General features: G+C 41.5%; 1 protein-coding gene across 4 annotated transcripts in view; it reads right to left on the bottom strand.

Moving 5' to 3' along the window:
* sspo (SCO-spondin) overlaps positions 1 to 19388 on the bottom strand; it is a 112876-nt gene that overhangs the window by 77734 nt on the left and 15754 nt on the right. For all 4 annotated transcript variants that reach the window (XR_008567341.1, XR_008567342.1, XM_054765537.1 and 1 more), the window contains exons 16-37: positions 17992 to 18210; positions 17760 to 17925; positions 15929 to 16196; positions 14000 to 14204; positions 12891 to 12985; positions 12542 to 12798; positions 12338 to 12472; positions 12064 to 12266; positions 11005 to 11132; positions 10548 to 10657; positions 10328 to 10477; positions 8988 to 9081; positions 8684 to 8893; positions 8289 to 8494; positions 8090 to 8204; positions 5472 to 5593; positions 5229 to 5399; positions 3690 to 3923; positions 3491 to 3613; positions 1737 to 1834; positions 954 to 1185; positions 706 to 858 (exon numbers count right to left, since the gene is read on the bottom strand). Coding sequence is in view for 2 of the 4 variants with exons in the window: in XM_054765537.1 (XP_054621512.1) it covers positions 706 to 858; positions 954 to 1185; positions 1737 to 1834; positions 3491 to 3613; positions 3690 to 3923; positions 5229 to 5399; positions 5472 to 5593; positions 8090 to 8204; positions 8289 to 8494; positions 8684 to 8893; positions 8988 to 9081; positions 10328 to 10477; positions 10548 to 10657; positions 11005 to 11132; positions 12064 to 12266; positions 12338 to 12472; positions 12542 to 12798; positions 12891 to 12985; positions 14000 to 14204; positions 15929 to 16196; positions 17760 to 17925; positions 17992 to 18210 (3694 nt within the window). In the remaining 2 variants the exon portion in view is untranslated. The remainder of the gene's footprint in view (positions 1 to 705; positions 859 to 953; positions 1186 to 1736; positions 1835 to 3490; positions 3614 to 3689; positions 3924 to 5228; positions 5400 to 5471; positions 5594 to 8089; positions 8205 to 8288; positions 8495 to 8683; positions 8894 to 8987; positions 9082 to 10327; positions 10478 to 10547; positions 10658 to 11004; positions 11133 to 12063; positions 12267 to 12337; positions 12473 to 12541; positions 12799 to 12890; positions 12986 to 13999; positions 14205 to 15928; positions 16197 to 17759; positions 17926 to 17991; positions 18211 to 19388) is intronic.

Raw genomic sequence — 19388 nt, 5'->3', positions numbered from 1 at the left:
CCACAGAACTGAACATAAAATACAGTTTTTTAATGAAACTTTTTATTATTAAAAGAGAAAAAATTGAGGCGAGCCTTAATGTTCTTTTTGTGCAGCAGTAGTTTTGGTCTTGGAACTCTCTCATGCAGGTCGTTTTTGCCCAGTGTCTTTCTTATGGTGGAGTCATGAACACTGACCTTAACTGAGGCAAGTGAGGCCTGCAGTTCTTTGGATGTTGTTGTGGGGTCTTTTGTGACGTCTTGGATGAGTCGTCGCTGCGCTCTTGGGGTCTTTTTTTGGTTTGAGGCCACTCCTGTGAAGGTTCACTACTGTTCCATGTTTTCACCATTTGTGGAGAATGGCTCTCACTGTTGTTGGCTGGAGTCCCAAAGCTTTAGAAATGGCTTTATAACCTTTTCCAGACTGATAGATCTCAATTCATCTCAGTTATGTTTTAACAGTGGGGGGCAATCACTTTTTCACACAGGTTTCAATTTTTTTGTGAATAAAAACTTTCATTTAAAAACTGCATTTTGTGTTAGGTTTTGTTATCATTGACTAATAGTTAAATTTGTTTGATGATCTGAAACATTTAAGTGAGACAAACATGCAAAAAAATAAGACATCAGGAAGGGGGGGAAACCCTTTTCCACACCACTGTATATTCTGCCACCCTGTGGGTCATTTTACTACTTTGTTTTTCAAATTATACCAAACGGCTCTTACTGATTTCCATGTTGAGGTTAGATGATCCTGGGAGCTGGGAGCAGTCTCTGCCTCCGTTTCGAGGGGGGATACAACCTCTGTGTCGGACCTGGACTCCTCCACAACCACTGGAACAGTTTGACCAGGTCACCCATGGGAGCCACTGTCCATCAACTGGTTAAAAGGAAGACCTTTAAGTCTCTTTTTATGACAAGATATTAAATATTACGGTAGTTCATGTTTTAATGTTCCTTAAGCATCATCCATACCAGGGCAAGTGGTGTTAAAGCACTGCTGCTTCTGGACATCCTGACCCCGACAGTGGTGCAGAAGGTCTCCTGAAGGACACGATCTATGTCTGCTCGTGGAGCCCGTGCCACAGGAGGTGCTGCAGGGGCTCCAAGGACCCCAGGAGCTCCAGCTTCTACATCCTTGCTCATCCGTAGGGCCTCCAAGTGGTGCAAATGAGTAGTCCGGGCAGTCCGCCACACCGTTACACACCTGGATAATAACAAAATAAGGAACTTGATCATTGCATTTCAAGGTAAAGTCCAGAAGTACTTGGAAGTACTTGGAGTTTTCATGATTGTGCGTTTATCCAAATCTAAACTAGGAAGATGTGATTGAAGTGAAGACTTTCAGCTTTAATTTAAGGCGTTTCACAGAAATATGGCCTTTACCATTCAAGAATGACAAACATTTCGAATAAAATATCTACATTTTCAGAAGCTTAGTAGGGAAGTTTAACTTCAGGCAGTCACTGACTTCCATCCGAGCCTTAAAAACGTATTTCAGTGGTTCCTAAAAATGGAGATACTTTGTATTTGTATTTGTTGTGGACATGCTTTGCAGGTTACATTAAGGAACATGCCGTGGCTACATTTGCAGAAACGGAGTCAGAAGAAGCACAGCTTTTTCTCTTTTTTTCCACTATTACTGATCATTTATTCACAGTTTTCGCACCATATCTCTTGGTTGTAGTTGACACTACAATATCGTGTTTCTTACATTTTGTTCACTTCTTGTGTCAAGAAAGAAAGGAAGGCACCTACCATGTTGAAATGGATACAGGAACCATCCAGACAAGTGAATTCGGGACAGGCAACAGTGGCGTTCCTACCACCAGGGGGTGCTGGTGTCACATGTTTTCCTGAAGCATCACAAGCTTGTTAACGCAGCGCCATCAGTTTCACTTTTACACTTTTACACAAATTCAATAGACAACAAGTGGACAGCAAGACACCGCCAATAAATAAATAAATGGATGAATGAATGAATGAATGTTTGTGTGATTTTGTTGTCAGCACATTAAACTATGTACAAAACAAAGCATTTACTAACAATATTTCATTCATTCAGATGTGTTATTTTAGTGTTCACTTTATTTTATGAGCAGTATATGAGGGCCGCATTGAAATAAATATCTGATATTTTGAGAATACAGTGGCAAATTTCCGAGAATAAAGTCGTACATTTCCGAGAAAAAAAGTCGTAGATTTATGAGGAAAAAAGTCGTAATATTACAAGAATGAAGTCGTACATTTACGTGAATAAAATTGTAAATTTACAATATAGTCGTAAATTTCTGAGAAAAAAAAGTCGTAATATTACGAGAATAACATCTTAAATTTACGAGCAAAAAAGTTTACAAGAGAATTTACGAGAGTAAAGTTGTAAATTTAAGAGAATAACGTTGTACATTTATGAGGAAAAAAGTCATACATTTACAAGAAAAAAAGTCGTAAATGTACGAAAATAAAGTCGGAAATTTCTAAGGAAAAAAGTTGTAATATTACAAGAAAAAAATTGTAAATTTACGAGACTAAAGTCGTAATATTACAGGAATAAGGTCGTCCATTTCCGAGAATGAAATCGTAAATTTACAAGCATAAAGTCCTAAATTTATCAGATATAAAGTCGTCAATTTACAAGAATAAAGTTGTAAACGTAATACCATGAGAATAGTCATAAATTTACAAAAAGAAATTCATTAATTTATGAAAATAAAGTCATGAATTTATGAGAATAAAGTCATCCATTTATGAGAAAAAAAAGTTGTAATATTAATATTACAAGAATAAAATCGTAAATTTCCTTGTAAAAAAGCCGTAATGTCACGAGAATAACATTTGAAATTTATGAGAAAAAAGTTGTGAATTTACGAGAAAAAAGTTGTAAATTTCCGAGAATATATTACTAAATTTACAAGAATGAAGTCGCCAATTTATGACAGAAAAAGTCATCATATTATGAAAATAAAGTCACAAATTTACGAGAAAAAAAGTCGCACATTTACGAGAATAAAGTTGTAAATTTATGAGAAAAAAAGTTGTAATATTATGAGAATAAAGTCGCAAATTTACGAGAAAAAAGTCGGAAATGTAGGTCTTTATTCTCGTAAATATACTACTTTTTTCTCGTAAATGTGAGAATAAAGTAGAAAAGTCGTAATATCACAAGAGTAAAGTCGTACATTTACAAGAATAAAGTCGTATTACTACGTGTCAGAGGGAAAATAGAGCGTAGCTCCTCTTGCTGCAGGCAAGCTTTTATTTATAACGTGGCAGCAAAACAGACCAGTTAAGCACACCCACTTCCGCCTTCCTAACCCCGCCCCCTCCACATGCCCAAGGCCATAAGTCCCCCCTTTTCATAGCTGTCTCAGGCAGTGCCTGTAACATCAAGTTACAATTTTATTCTTGTAAATTTCCGACTTTCTTCTCGAAAGCTCAGATTTTTTTTTTCCAAAGTGGCCCGAATGTTCCGTCATACACCTCAGATTGTCTGGAATCTTGAGAAAACTCACCACAAACCAACTCGTCGTCCCCCTTGGGACAGTCGGGCATACCGTTGCACACCTTGGACATGTTGACACAGGTTCGATTATCACACGAGAAGCTGTCTGGGCACGGTGGTATTCGGGCGGAGCCTAACGATCAACAACGTCCTCCATTGGTGTTTGCAGCCAGACAGATTACAAACTATGACATTCATTCTGAACTCACCACAGTTGTCTATGCTTTCGTCCGAGGCATCTCTGCAGTCTGGGTGTCCGTCACAAAGCTGCTGGTATCTCACACACTGGTCCCCACTCAGGCAGGCCACCTGACCAGGACCACAGAGCGACGGACACGGATGCTCATCACTGCCATCCAAACAGTCCGTCTCGCCATCACAGTGCCACGCCTGAGGCACACACTGCCCACCGGTGGCGCATTCAAACTCGTAGGACCAACAAGCTGAAGAGGCAGTGGGAGATACGGGTAAATAAAAAGAATGCGGGGGCCACTTTAAAAACAACCCACGGAGATATGCTGCGATCTTTTTTAAATTTCAATTTAAGAAAACAGCCTCCAGATGTGTTATCAGTGACTATAACACACATCATTAGTTTGAACATTTTCTCCTTACGTTACACTTTGTTGTGGTTGACTGACTGACTGCCTTCTGCACTCCCTGCCTTCTCCCGGGTGTGTTCTCTTTGTTGCAGGAGCCCTTTCTCTGGCTGGAGGTGGGACGACTGGGCAAACCTGACCCTCTTGGTTTGTGCCACATGTAATGACAGCTGTTTTCTGGCTCCTTGGACCTTAACACCTTTTGTTGCCGTTCTGGTGAACCTATTTTTCCCCTCCTGAGGACAAAGCACATCCCGGCGTCTCCCAGAGTGTGCGCCCAGTGTTCCCGGCTCTCCAACCTGGTACCTCCTCAGCCTTTCACCAAGCCTTGGTGTCCATGGTGTTTTTTTCCTGTTACCTCACTCACGCACCATCGCCTTTTGTTAAAAGACTTGCTCACCTGCCTCCCGCCTCTGCATCGAGGGTCCAGAGCCGACCCCCATGTAACACACTTTCTGCTATTTTTTTTTTTATTTTGACAAAAATTCTTCCTGCACATTTTCTTCTTGTAATATTATGACTTTACTATCATAATATTTTGACTTTATTATTGGAATACTATAACTTTTATAACTTTTTTTCCAAAATGTGCATCTTTTTCTTTGATTAGTTTGTTTCTCTCTTGTTTTTCCCCCGTTAATCTGTGAACCTTAAATTATTTTTTTCTTTTAGGATTATAACTTTACTCTAGATATTCTTGCAAAATTACTGCTCTTTAAAAAAAAAAAAAAGTTTACTTGTTTAATTGTATTTTTAAAAGTCGCAGTTTTTATTATTATTTTCAATTATTTACTTATTTTCTTAATTTACTATTCTTTTTGTTTTGTTTATCCTTTTTTCTTTTGTTTTATTTTGCCTTGTGGGGTTGGGTTGGGGCGGGTGTTTTACGTTAAAAGGGGGGGAAAAAATGGAAAATGTGAGCTTTGCAATTCTTGTTTTTTGTATGCACCGTATTGTCTCATGTCATAGTGTTGATGCGCAATAAAAATAAAAAAAAATGGGCTGTAAATAAAATAAAATTATTTAAAATACATTAGTTAAATTAAGTACATTAGTCAAATTAAATACATTAGTTTTTCACACACTAAGAACATTTTTATGTCATTTTGGCTTCTTCTCATTCATACACCATTTCCTACATATAACTACCTGAACTAGGCAAGGTAGGGGTCATAGGTGAAGGAGGCGGGGTTATAAAAGAGTAGCAGTTGGATTTCTTCTCATCCTCTCCAGCCGGGCAATCTTCTGTTCCATCACAAAGCGTAGTTATGGCGACACACGTGCCGTCACGACAGGCAAACTGGTTGGGCCCGCACGTTACTGTAGAAATAAAACTTGCGTTTCAGGATGTTTTTAGGCATGCTTCACGATGAAATATGCTGATTGTTTTACCTTTGCTGGGACAGACAGCTTCGTCTGCTCCGGACGGGCAGTCTGGGTGTCCGTCGCACACTTTCGCCGCAGCGACACACTGGTCCCCTGGGCACTGAAATTCCGTGTGCGCGCACACACACCTAAGAAGCAACAACATGTGATGATGAAGGGCGTTTGATGCTTGGGGGCAAAATGATACAGATGGACACCCTTGGAATTGATGTGTTAATTAGTATTTTTAAGAAGTGTGATTCGCCTTTCCGAGGCTTTTACAAACCGCATCCACTCTAGCAGCCTCATGTTACGGCATGCATTCTAACAGTACTTGCGTGATGCTGACAACAACCACTCCGTTGGAGTCAATTTACCCATGCACCCCCTTCAGGCGTGGCAGAGTACTATCTGTTTGACTTCTGACTCTTCTCCAATCAGCATGAATAATTATGCCACACACTCACATTAAAGACATTACACAGGTTTCCCAAGGCACCAGCACCAAAGAAGAGACCTATCCATAAAAAGCCATAAAAATGCCTATAAATCCTATAATATGCCTCCTATTCAAAGCATTTGAAATTGTAATGTATATGCTCACTGCTAATGAATAATGGACGACGATTGTAAAGACGCCACAAGCAGCGACAGCCAATCAGCAGAAAGCGGGTTTGTGGTGAAAATATTTAGAAATCGTTTTTTTTCTCTGAAAATAGGCAGTTTGTCGCACAGAAAACACACCATTCGCCCTAAGTTGGTAATCATTTATAAATACATAACACAGGTAAAATGTGCAGCATACATGCACTGCTATCATTCCACGTTGTTTTTTCATCAAGCGTTGAGGTTTTGCACTTTGTTCGACAGTCCTTCAACACACCATAGTTGTGTGCTTAGACACAAAAGTCACTTTAATTGCAAATGTTGATCCGTAATCAGAGGAGAACGCCAGCATCAAGCAAGCAGCGTATCAAAGCTAGACATTTTTATGGGAGTATCAATTATTCACGTTTCATCGCCTTCTACTATGTATGGCAGGGGTGTCCAAAGTGTGGTGCGGGGGCCATTTGCGGCCCGCGGCTGTAATTTTATCGGCCCGCAGTACAGTCTAAAAATTTATTTTAACAAGGAAACTTTAAAAAAAAAAAAACAACAGCAGCAGCAAAAATGGGAAAATCCAAAGTATGAGGAAAAAGCATAAAGTTGAAATATTAAAATATTTAAATTTTTTTTTTTTTTTTTTTACTCAAAAACATTGAATAAAGTTTAGAACATGGGAATAAAGTGAAAATATTAGGAGAAGAAAATATACAAGAAGAAATATTCAGAAAATTATACCAAAAAAATCAAACGCAGAAATGGAAAACAGCAGAAATTTTAGTAAAGTCAAAATATTAAGAGAAAAAAACAGTTTGAAGGTGAAGAATGAAGGTTGCAATTTTACAAGACTAAACTTGGAACATGAGGAAAAATATCATTTTAGTAACAATGTTGAAAGAAAGAAAAAATACATAATTTTTTTTAAAAGATAAAAAAATATTATGGGAATAAAGTTCTAATCACGAGAAGAACATTTACATTTACATTTTTAAGAGAAAAGCTGAAATTAAATAGTTGGAAAATAAAAAAAAAAAAAGCATAAATGGAAACAAAAACAGGCATTTTACAGGAATAAAGTCAAAATATTAAGAAAAAAATATCACAATCAAATGAAGAAGAAAAGTGGCAATTTCCCATGAATAAACTCGTATTATTATGGGAAAGAGGCCATTTTTAGCAGCATTTCACCTATATTACAAAGCTGAAATGCAGTTTTTTTTTGTTGCTTTACAAAATATCAACGTGGCCCTCGCATCCTTTCATTTTTCACGATGTGGCCCTCGCTGGAAAAAGTTTAGACACCCCTGATCTACGGTGTTAAGCTGTATGTGCTGTGCTTTATTATTCTTTATAAATGATTGCCGGCTTAGGGTGAATGAGATTAACCTATTTTTGGAGAGAAAATGCAAATAAAAAATAAATCAGCGAATATGAGAGGAATGAATGCCGAACCGCGAACAGGAAAGAGAAAAGGGCACGCACCACGCAACCCACTTTGTGAGGGATTGCGCCTTCGGGTTTTCTGTATGAGAGCTGACTGAGAAATGCACAAACATCAGTGAGTTTTACTTAAGAAAATGTTCACAGTGATGGGAATTATACAGAAAATTGTGAGATTGGACTTTTGGTTTGCTTTTTCTCTGTTCCGCCATTATTTCATGGTCTGTGCTTTTAATGTGTTATTTTGTTTCCTGTCCGGCTCCATTTGCAGGACCTTTACTCTTGTTAGCAGGCGCTGAGAGCGCACCGGTTTATGATTTGTAAATAGAGTGCTATTTAGTTCAGCTGGACTTTGTCTGGACTTGTTTTTTTTTGCTTTAATTTTCCAGGGACTCGTCTTATCTGTGCGTTAAAATCCACTGCATTTCTGTTGTCTGTTTTCTTGTTCCCTGGTATTATTTCCCTGCTTGGCCGCACACTCCTGTTTCCTGGTGGGAAACGCCTAATCAAATCACAGCAAAACACGACAGGGGACACATTTTTAACACAAATCAGTGGACAAATATTAGTAATAGATTGTATTGATTTGATTAAAAACCTACCCTCTTTCATCGCTGAGGTCTCCGCAGTCATCGTGGCCGTCACATCGATGGAGGTAAAGAATACAGCGTCCTCCGGCACACAGGAACTCCCCTTCATCACACACCACACCGCAGTCTGGGCCACGAAATTCACCACAGAGTAAATAAAACCCAGTTGGACCACATTTGCATCAGTTTGTTAGTGTACTAGTTGCATGACCTTGCTCATCAGAACCATCAGCAAAGCCACAGTCCAGCCGTCCATCGCAAACACGGCTGGCTGAGAGACATTTTCCGTTGGCGCACTGAAATTCCCCTGCTGGGCACAGGGGCACTGGAGTCGGGGGTGCACAGAACTCCTCATCTGATTGGTCAGTGCAGTCTGGGTGGCCATCGCAACGCAAAGCCAGGTTCAGACACGGTCCACTGCAAGATGATAGGGGTTCACTTTATAAAGAAGACTAACATGGACAGACTTTTTCAGCAAAATATTGGTATCTACTGAGAGAAAAATCAATAGTTCAATCATCTTGAAAATGTGCAAGACCCTGCATTTACATGGTATTGGATCAATACCAAAATTTGTCATCGTTTGTAACGTGAATGAGGTCTCACCCCGGCGTACTGCTACAACGGAACTGTTCCGAAGAGCAGGTGGACGGGCAAATTTCATCGGAGCCGTCGCTGCAGTCGTCTTCATTGTCGCACACCCACTGAGAGGGGATGCAGCGACCGCTCGCACAGGAAAACTCTGACTCCAAACACGGCGGCGCAGGAGGGGGGCAAGCCACGCCATCACATTGCCAGTCACCATCCTCACAGGAACTGAATGAATACGGGCAGAAAGAAAGGCCTCTGATTGAACATTTTTTTAACTAAGAGTGTGCACTTTTTGTCCTAAAAATGTCCATGAGCTGACCAATTCTGGCAGTGTTGAGTGACTGTGGTTCCAGGTGGAAACATGGAGCCCTCCCATTCACATGGACACTGAGTCGAAACCACACAGCTGTCACCTACAGAGTCAAAAAACAAAAGCAAAGAGCAGAAAAAAACGCAGTTCATGCAAGATTACTTTTTTTTTTCCCCAGTAACGGCTGCTCAGTAAAATCGACTGTCGACAAAAGGCCAACAATAATAATAATAATAATGATATTAGAAGTTATATATATAAATATGGCAAATGGCCCCCAGGCTGCACTTTGGACACCCCTGGTCTAGTGCTAGCAACAAACTAGCCTTTTTGAGAAAGCAAATGCTAACATGAACGAATGCACAGAAGTGATAGTTAGGCGAACGCAACAGCCCCAGTGTCAGGATTAAACAGAATGCACAAGGCGAGCGCATGAACACAGACAAACCGATATGTCGCATTTGTTCAAAAATAGTGACGAGGAAGCCTAGTAACACGACCAACTCATATGCACACCTTTGTTTAATTTATGATGTTGTTTCTTTGTTTAATGTCTTGTATTTGAAACCTCTTGACACTCCGATTATAATGTTAAATACTCTTGAGAAATTAAAGTTTATTGCATTTGATACGATGTACTTGCATTATTATGCCATATAAATAAAGAAAAAATGGTCTAAAAAAAATGTCAATCACATTGATTATCGGCAATAATTTGTAGGACAATTATCTGCCAGATAATTGCAGAAACATTTATTATAATAAATAGTGCTCTTACATGAAAAAATGGTTTAAAAAAATTTGCCGATATTATCAAATATCTGCAGTAATTTGTAGCACAATTATTGCTATTATTATTATTATTAGCAAAATTTGTTACTGTGACAAGCCTAGTCACGGGGGTATGCTGGAGCTGAGTTTTGGCGAGAGGTGGGGTTCACCCGGTATTGGTCGCCAGCCAATCGCAGGGCACATATAAACAAACAATCACTCACACTCACACTCACATTCATACCTATGGACAATTTAGAGTCTCCAATTAACCTAATATGCATGTTTTTGGAATGTGGGAGGAAACCGAAGTACCCGGAGAAAACCCACGCACAGGGAGAACATGCAAACGCCACACAGAGATGCCCAAACGGAGATTCAAACCCAGATCTTCCTGATCTCCTTACTGTGTGGCCAGCATGTGAACCACTAGGCCACTGTGCAGCATCCGCTTCTTTTCCTTGCTTTTTTAAAAATTGTTTCAAACAAGACAGAGCTGCCTGGGATGGTCACACGACCGTCACATGACAACCACTCCAAAATGTCTCCTGTACGTCAAGCAGAAACCTCAATCTTACCATGTCGGACAGTACCAGCAGGGCAGAAGCATCCCTCCACACAGGAGAGGAGGTCACACTGGGAGTGTGGACTCGGCTGCACACTCGGACATGAACGTGAGCAAGCTGGACCGCACGGATCGTACACAAGTCCGTTTTCACACTGCAGAGCTGGGGAAGGGGCAAATATAGGAGTGAGATAAATGCTTGAGTCTGAAAGAGAAGTAAAAGGCTGACTCACGACAGAGCTCCTGGGACCGCCAGTGGATGTAAACTCCTCTGCGGTTACACTCCTCAGCATAGGTGGCGATGGCGGTGCACAAGCACTCACAGTCGCCACCGGAGTCACAGCTAAAAGGAGTTCAAAGATCAAACCAAATCAAAGCACGTCGTGCCCTGCTGTTAGGGGTATCATGAGACACCCACCTGGCGAGATTTTAACATTTATTTTAAGAAAAGTACAACACAAAGATATGATTTTATTTAACAAAATAATGCAGGTGCCTTTGAAATGTTTATTGTCCCACAAATTGAGGCTAAACTATATTAGTCTGACTGGTATCACTTAAGGCAGGCGACCAACACGCTGTAAACAGGTTCCACTGTATTTGCCAAGGCTTTTCCCAACAAGACCATAAAACCAATACAGAAAATGGATACCCTAGTAATACAACCTGCGTAAGAATAGTGTTACTCACCCACAAGCATCAAAGACACACCAGTCGTAATACTGCTGGAAGGGCACCTCAAGGTGGCAAGGAGAAAAGAGCTCCTGTGTCAAGATGCCACACCTTTTCCTGGCCCAAGGCACTCTGTGGGCGTTTATCTGAATAAAACATTTCATACTCTTACAGATCTTCATTGTTAAAATGTAGAAACATTTATTAAATGTGCCCAACACCAGGGATGGGGCATTTCAACAGCACAAATGTGAGGAGTATGCAGAGTTTTTACTAGTGCAGTTTTTTCGAGTGCATAATTTGAGTCATTTAGGCAATTTTGTTATTTGTTGCACAGTTTCAGATGTCTATAGTGCATGCTTACAAATCGAACAAGAAAAGAGAAATCCACAAAGGTTGAATAGAGGCAACTTGACTCTTCTTTTGGTTGAAGACGTTTCACCTTATCTAAATAGCTTCTTCAGTTCTATATTTTTTTTGTGTGCAGTCTCCGTGTTTATGTCTCTGGCGGGTGTGTCCCCTGGGGGTGGTCACATTAGTATCCTAAATGGGCCTTGGTCAAATCCACCAGCAGAAGAAGGGCCACTACAACCGAGCCTGAGGATAGAGACAGAAAGCGGGATGCGGTGGCCCCGTACGTGGCTGGTTTGCCAGAGAAACTCAGAAGGATTAACATACCGATGCCAACGACACCCCAAGGACACTATCCCAAGAAGCAAACTCAGCAATGTTGTTTATGCAGTGCAGTGTAGTGAGGAGTGTAATGACCCCTACATTGGAGAGACCAAGTATCACTTGACATATGGCACAACATAGGAGGGCAGTTAACAATGTCCTGACATCTCTCTGCCAAAGATGATCTCATTCGGTGGGATAAGAGGCCACTAATGAGCTGTTTTGCCGACCTACGTATTTGTACTGTGATGCAGGACAGTTGTTGGCCAGCCACGCCAGGCTACAACAACAATAACAACCCCCACTTACTCCACTGGTATTGTGCATGAAAAAGTGGTATCCTTTCCAATACATATGCACCCGTATACAGTATGTGAAGAAATATGCCAGAATCAAACTCACAGCGCAGGGGTCTCGCAGCTCCTGGTCTGCTACATCAGGGCAGGAGGGGCTGACCTTCCAAGAATTCCCAAATAGCTCAGCCGTCGATTCCACAATGCCCTGTCGTGTAGTGAAGTCGTTCTCCGTGTCCCCATCAAAGTTCCCACACAGGCCTCCGACCTTCCCCCGCAAGTGCGCTGCCAGACGTACATACACGCGCATACCTGCAAGCAACACGCTCTTGACGATGGGCCTGCATTTACGTGTGTCTAGACTTTTTGTGTGTGAGACCTACCTCCATCCCACAGCAGAGTGACGCCAAGTCTGGAGGAGAGTGACACAAACACGCCGGTCATTTCCAAAGTCAGACCACTCCCACTGTAGGTCTTGGGTAGAATAACTGGCATTCCATTAACTGTCACCGCTTTTCCTACATTACACACAAGAAAGTGACTTTATTACAGCGCAATCCTGACTCATATAGAGGAGTATCTCCTACCTCTCAGCAGGTGTATGACGGTGTTCCCCAGGCTCAGGGTGACCGACTTTGTACACGTGACCCCGGTGCTTCCGCAGGGCACGTTCTCAGCTGTGACACTGAACAAACCACTGGTTTCCCGCGCCAGCACATACTGGCAGTCGCCCAAGAAAGAAAAGTAGCGGCCATCAAACGTCACATAATGAGGGTCTCCGGTCGCCACGCACATGCCAGCACAGGCTGATTGGCTGCAGTGCCAATGGCGCTCCTTACATACACTGCCAGAGTCCATCAAATACAGGTAGAGTTGAGATAAGGATGCATATACAGTATAGCTAGGGTTGGATTTGATGAGACAGTGTGAGAGTACCATGTGTTGCAGTCTTTAATGATGGTATCGTTGCTGTAGTATAGGCGGCCATTATGGCGACACGGGCACTCTGCCGGGAGGACACACTGATCACCCTGGGTGAAAAACACAGTGGATTGATGAACGCAGGGTTATATACTTTAAATATGAGACACATCATTCCTGACATCCAGTCAAATGGTGCAATGTACAAACTGTCGGAGCAACACATTCACGAAAAGTGACGGACGTGCGTTGCAAAATAATGAACATGTAAATGGACAGAACATCAACCAAACTCACGGTAACAGCACAAAACAGGCAAAAGAGTATCTCCTACACAGTGATTATTACTAATACGGGGGGTAATAAACAACAAATAAATACTAATCATAGCGTGTAAACTCAAACGTCACCTACAAAGCGCCCGCAAGGCATGCTGGGTCATCCAGCAGAAACACCCCACAATATATATATTTTTTTAATTTCAAGGCATTAATGACTAATCACACCTATGTAATACTATTTGTTGTTAATTATCAAATACAAATATTTTCATACATTTTTGTTGTTATGTAATATAGTTTCTAAATTATGTGTAATTAAAACAACATACAATTTTTCTACCGAATGAAAATCCTACATCTGCCAGTACATTTTGTACATGTTTGCTTCTGTACATCAGTAGGACAAAATTAAATCCAAAATGTATACACTGGTATGTTAAATATAGCAATAATACTGTAATAATACAGCAATAATAGGAGTGTCCCGAGACACTCAGTTTACGAGACGAGCCGAGGCGAGACGAGACGAGACGAGACGAGACGAGACGAGACGAGACGAGACGAGCCGTGATATTGGGCCTACGAGAACGAGACAAGATGTTCACTTCACTACTTTTCAGAAAAGTACAATGAAAAAATAGAAAAAATATATGACAATAATATAATATAATTTCTTCTCTGTGGCACTCTTCTGCACGATGTGTGTATGCTAGCGGCCCCACCTCCACCCACAGTGACAAAGAGACTGTATGACTGGCTCAGCCGTTCATGCCGTTGTTCTACGGAACAAACGCGACAAGGTGCTGAAACCAATGCACAGAGTGAAGTGTAGTTTCCACTTACAAGTAGCACAGTTCCTTGAGGGCACACACAGCCGGCCAGGGGCTCTCTGCAGCTGAGGAGGCCAGAGCCTTGCTGCTGACTTGGAGGGTCCAGACTGGAGCATGTCAGAAGGCAGGAACGTGGAGAGTAGATGAGAGAGCCAGGACACTTGTTGACCTCCTCACAGTGGCCCTGCGTGCAGTTAAAGCGTCCCTCTTCACACAAACTGTCAATGAAGAGGCGAGGGACCACAATCAATACTGTTTAACAATTTTTAAATTTCAAATATGACTTGTGGTTCCCAAGCTTTTCTAAGAGGGATGATCACCGCCGTTGTGTGCTGGAAGAGAAGCAATGAAATCAACCTATCCTGTAGAAAAACAGCAGGAACATAGAGTGATTTCATCAGAGCTCTTGCACCACCAGCTATAATGCCTTGAAGAATATGCATGTCTGACGTCCTAATATACAAGGTGACCCAAAAAATGTAGTATAAAAATGTAGTATATTTATAGCACAAATTATCTGGCTGTTATTATTTTTGTTATATGTTAACAAACTGCACTACGCCCTCTTCCTTTGAGGCTAAAATATTACTAGTTAATGTCAAAGATATGACATGTTAGACATATGTTTCATTTCCTATGGTCTTTCATTCCTCATTTGATAATAACTCAACTTCCCACATTTTTGTGTTTAGTACCACAAATGTACTTTGAATTCTACAGCAATTTTTCAGTTAAAAGCCTGACAGCAATATTTTCCTTCCTTGTATTGCATGAATTCAATGAAAAAAATACAGTGGGATCAGTTGAATTGCAATATTTGACAACTTATTAAAGCATTTGCATTGTTAAATGGCTTTATAATTAGCTTTAATGGCAAAAAAATAAGCTATTGATAATTATCTAGCTTACTTGACACACAGCCATTTTGGTGAAGTCATAATAAAGCCATTCTATAAATACGTTTTAGGAAATGAGCTAACTTACCTTTTGGGGAAGCCATACCCCTTGGGATAGTCACATGACTGTCACATGACAACCTCTCCATTTCTTTGCTTGTTTTATATCACCCTTCACAGCGTTACAATTGTTAAATGACTTGAAAGTGAGCTTTCATGGCAAAAAAGAAGCTATTGCTAATTAGCTAACCTCCTTGACAGACGGCCATTTTGGTGAAGCCACACCACCAGGATAGTCACATGACTCACATCACAGCCACTCCAAAATGTTTCCTCACTTGTTTTATGTGAATTCTTTCAATAAATACAGTAAGAACAGTTGGATTGTAATATCTGACGCCCCTTAAAAGCATTATAGTTGTTAAATGGCTTTAAAATGATTTTGAGGTTTTAATAGCAAAAAATACACTTTTAGAAATGAGCTTGCTTACCTGAAACAAGGCCATTTTGGGGAAGCCATACCTATCCCAGGATAGTCATGACTGCCACATGACAATTCCAGTACTCTGATATTCATATTTCAAATGTCAGATTTTTTCGGGGCCATCTTTATATATCAATATCATTAAATTATTGCAGTCAAATTAAAAAAAAAAACATTACACATCATTACTTGATTATTAGTGAACAGTTGAAATCTAAAAACAAACCCTAGCATTGCAGTGTCTACAGATCTACAGTATATTTGGAGTGAAAATGTTCAAGATATTTTTTAAAGCATGCCAAAACCTTGCTTGTGATACAGAAGGTGGCATATCAGCTGTATTGTGTAAGCTGTGTCCTACATACAATGGTTCAATGTGTTTAATTATTGATCCAATAACCTAACTACTACATGATAAGTGGCCTGATTGGTTGATAAACAGGAAAATGCATACAACAGAACCAGTGGGGCCTCAGTTAACCTCAGCTTTTTAATATTGGACTAAAGAGCTAGAGAGACTGCAACTAGAGCACTGTATGTCTACTGTTGCTTTCGAACATACCAGGTGTTACAGTTGTTCTGAACAATATCTCCAGGTAGATATGTTTTGTCTCCTTGAACACAGGGGCACATTGTGGTGGGAACACACTGGCCTTGGTAGTCCTGCACGAGTCCTGCAGCGCATTGGCAACCAGGGACACACAGGGCACCGCCGCCGCCACCACCTCCATCATCATCATCACAGCTCCAGCCTTGCTGCAGGTCAGAGCACGTGCGACCGCAGGCTCTGCCGCACTCCTGATGCACCTGACCCCCGGAACACTGGACCCCTGGCAAGGCAAGGAGGAAATGGACCTTTTTTCCACAGAGGCTAGCTCAGACGTGGGCAAACTAATTAGTTTTTCCTGATTATTTTTATTAAGGCTATGAACAAATAAGTGAGTATGTATATATATATATATATACAGTATATACAGTCAAACCTGTCTATAGCAGCCACTGAAGGGAAACGTGCAAAAGTGGCTGCTATAGACAGGTGGCTGCTATAGACAGGTTGGTGGCCATTTTGAATTTGTGCGCACACATATTAACATGTATTCACAAAAAGACTGCCGCAAAACCAAGAGACATAGGGGAAAACGCTCTGTTGACACAAAAAGGTAGGTAAATCTAGGTAACAGCTCTGGTGAGGAAACTAGTAATATCAATAACAACAATGAACCAGCGCCGCACATTCGACGGCGCTGGCCTTTTATCAGCCACAGATGTTAATTGACTGCAGCTGCGCGGCCACCAGGCATGAAGCGGAGGCCTCTTCCTCCCCGCGCAGAACGTCACAAATTTCCATCTTTGTTTTTTTTTAAAACACGATTTTAAAAGCAAGAAATAAAAATTTTAGTGAACGAGCCCGAGGATATATGTACAGGATACGCGTGAAGCAGTCATGAATGGGTGTGTGCATGAACAATTGAGTGCTGAGGAGGTGCGAAGATCGTCGTAAACTAACAATACCATCGCCCCTTTCTTATTGAATGGGCTTCTAATCTCTAATTAGTCGGCAATTAAGTGATATTTTAGATGTTTTATTCAGGTGTTTTGGCTATTTTAGAATCTATTCACGGCATTGCAAAGTGGGAAGATTACCGTTTTGGCCGTCATTTAATCTTTTCAGGGCGGCATTGCAAAGTAAGAAGACAGCTTTTTGATGTCGAACTAGGACTCCGTAATTAAAGTCTGCACACGACGGCTTCATTGCTTAAAAAATGAAACTTTTTCGTGCATGAAGCTTCTGCTTGAGTCGGCATTTTGGCCACTATATGCGGTCAGATATTGACCAAGGGATACAAAATGGGTGGCCGCTGGCTGCGTTAGACCGCTATACACAGGGTCTATAATACGTACATTTTTTGCCGGGGATTTTTCAGTGGCCGCTATAGGCAGGTGGCCGTTCTATACAGGTGGCCGCTAAGACAGGTTTGACTGTATATATATTCTATACAAGCCAGCCCGGGAAAGGCTTTGTTAGACACTTCCAGTGAAAGTCTTCCAGAGTGATATGTATTTTATTTCATTTCTTAATGTTCTTAGATAAATATTGATTCTGAACTGCTCCAGATGATGTTATAGTGTAGAGGCTTGGAGTTGTTTAGAGGCGATGTATTCAAAGATAAAGGGTTAACTGGGTTTCTTGCTTTAGTAATGAGGGTATTTATCCGCAATGTGTATATTATTGATGGTTTGTGTGATTGTGACATGATAGTGGCGGTATTAAGAGTTGCGTATGTCCCCCCAGGTACGAAATGTACCTTCCACCACTGGTTGATAGAGATATTGTCCACAGAAGCAAGCTCCACTGTATCATGACGGCAACTGCTGGCAACTGCTTTACTTACAGCAGAAGGTTTGGTTGCGCCACTGGACAGTGACGCCCTCCTGGGCACAGTGTCGAGCGTAGGCAGTGAGCACGGTGCAGTGGCAGGCCTTCTGGGGCGCACAGCTGCACACCTCTGACAGACAGAGGCGAAAATACGGCTCCCTCTCGACAACATCATGACATGCCTAAAAGAGCGGAGTGAGTGTGAGGACCTGTGAACGGGACACGAGCATGCGACATTGCAAACTAACCTGGAATACTGCGCCGTGTATGACCGAACAGATAGTGTCGGCATGGTGTCTCCTCTGGGTGTAAGTGGTGCAGGGGTCTTGAGGGGCTGCTCTAGATAGAGTGCAATGCTCTGTGGTGAATTTTCCGGCAAAGGAGGACACACTGCTTTCCACATCTCCTTGTGGGGTCATGAAGTCATCGTGCTGGTTCCAGGTCAGTGTCCCACACAGGCCTCGCACCTTGGACACAAAATGTACAGTTTTGATTGTAAAAGGTCTTACGCTTATAGGCTTGTTTAGGATGGAGGTAGACACACTGCTGTACATTGGCAAGCTCTTTTTTTCCCCCAATCATGTCACACATTTCCGTGGCCACTCGTTGCTAGGTAGAATTCATGGGGCAGAATTGTTTGTAGAAATGCAATGAATAACGGCATATGCGCCAGCTGTCATGGTCCTGTTGTTTCTGCCTGTGTCCAGTCTTTGCTTGCTCTCCTTAGTGCCCATGTTTGGAGTTCCTGGGGCCGAGCCACATGTCTTTATAAGTCGGAGACGTATGACGCCAGACTCTTTCCTTTATATTTGCCACGTTTATTCACACATTTTGCCATTTTGTTCCTGCTCTCTGCCTTTTATTATTGTCGCAAGTCTTTATGGTACTTTTATTTTCTTGCTCCTGTTTCGGCGTCTTTTTGGTCCATTATTCTGAAACTGCCCTCCTATGTTCTACATTATTCTCCCGCCATTGAATCGATCACAACTGGACTGTGCAGGTTGTCTTAGTAGACGTTTTGTCTTTCATCCTCTTCATCAGTTCATGCTCATGACTACATAGGACTCGGGACTGGATCTATCCTATCTAGTTTTAGAAGACGTTTCGTCTCTCGTTCAAGCAGGCTTCATCAGTTCATGCTTAGGGCTAGATAGGACTAAAGAATAGTGCTGTCCTATCTAGTCTTAGAAGAGGGTTTGGTTGTGATTTGAGCAGGCTTCATCAGTTCATGCTCAGGACTAGAGAGGACTAGAAACTAGTGCTGTCCTAGCTAGTCTTAGAAGACGTTTCGTCTCTCATTCAAGCAGGCTTCATCAGTTCATGCTCAGGGCTAGATAGGACTAGAGACTAGAACTGTCCTATCTAGTCCCAGAAGATGTTTCACCCCTGATCCAAGCAGGCTTCATCAGTTCATGCTCAGGACTTGATAGAACTAGAGACAAGTGCTGTCCTATCTAGTCTTAGAAGATGTTACGGCTCTGATTTGCGCAGGCTTCAGGAGTTAATTCTTAGGACTAGGTAGGACTACAGACTTGAGCTGTCCTATCTAGTCTCAGAAGATGTTTCACCTCTGATTCGAGCAGGCTTTATCAGTTCATGCTCAGGAATAGATAGGACTAGAGACTTGAGCTGTCCTATCTAGTCT

This window comes from Dunckerocampus dactyliophorus, chromosome 21 (genome assembly GCF_027744805.1).
Source record: "Dunckerocampus dactyliophorus isolate RoL2022-P2 chromosome 21, RoL_Ddac_1.1, whole genome shotgun sequence".
Classification (NCBI taxonomy): domain Eukaryota; kingdom Metazoa; phylum Chordata; class Actinopteri; order Syngnathiformes; family Syngnathidae; genus Dunckerocampus; species Dunckerocampus dactyliophorus.
Note: the sequence above shows the minus strand (reverse complement) of the source record. Positions and strands in the feature narration are given on the sequence as shown.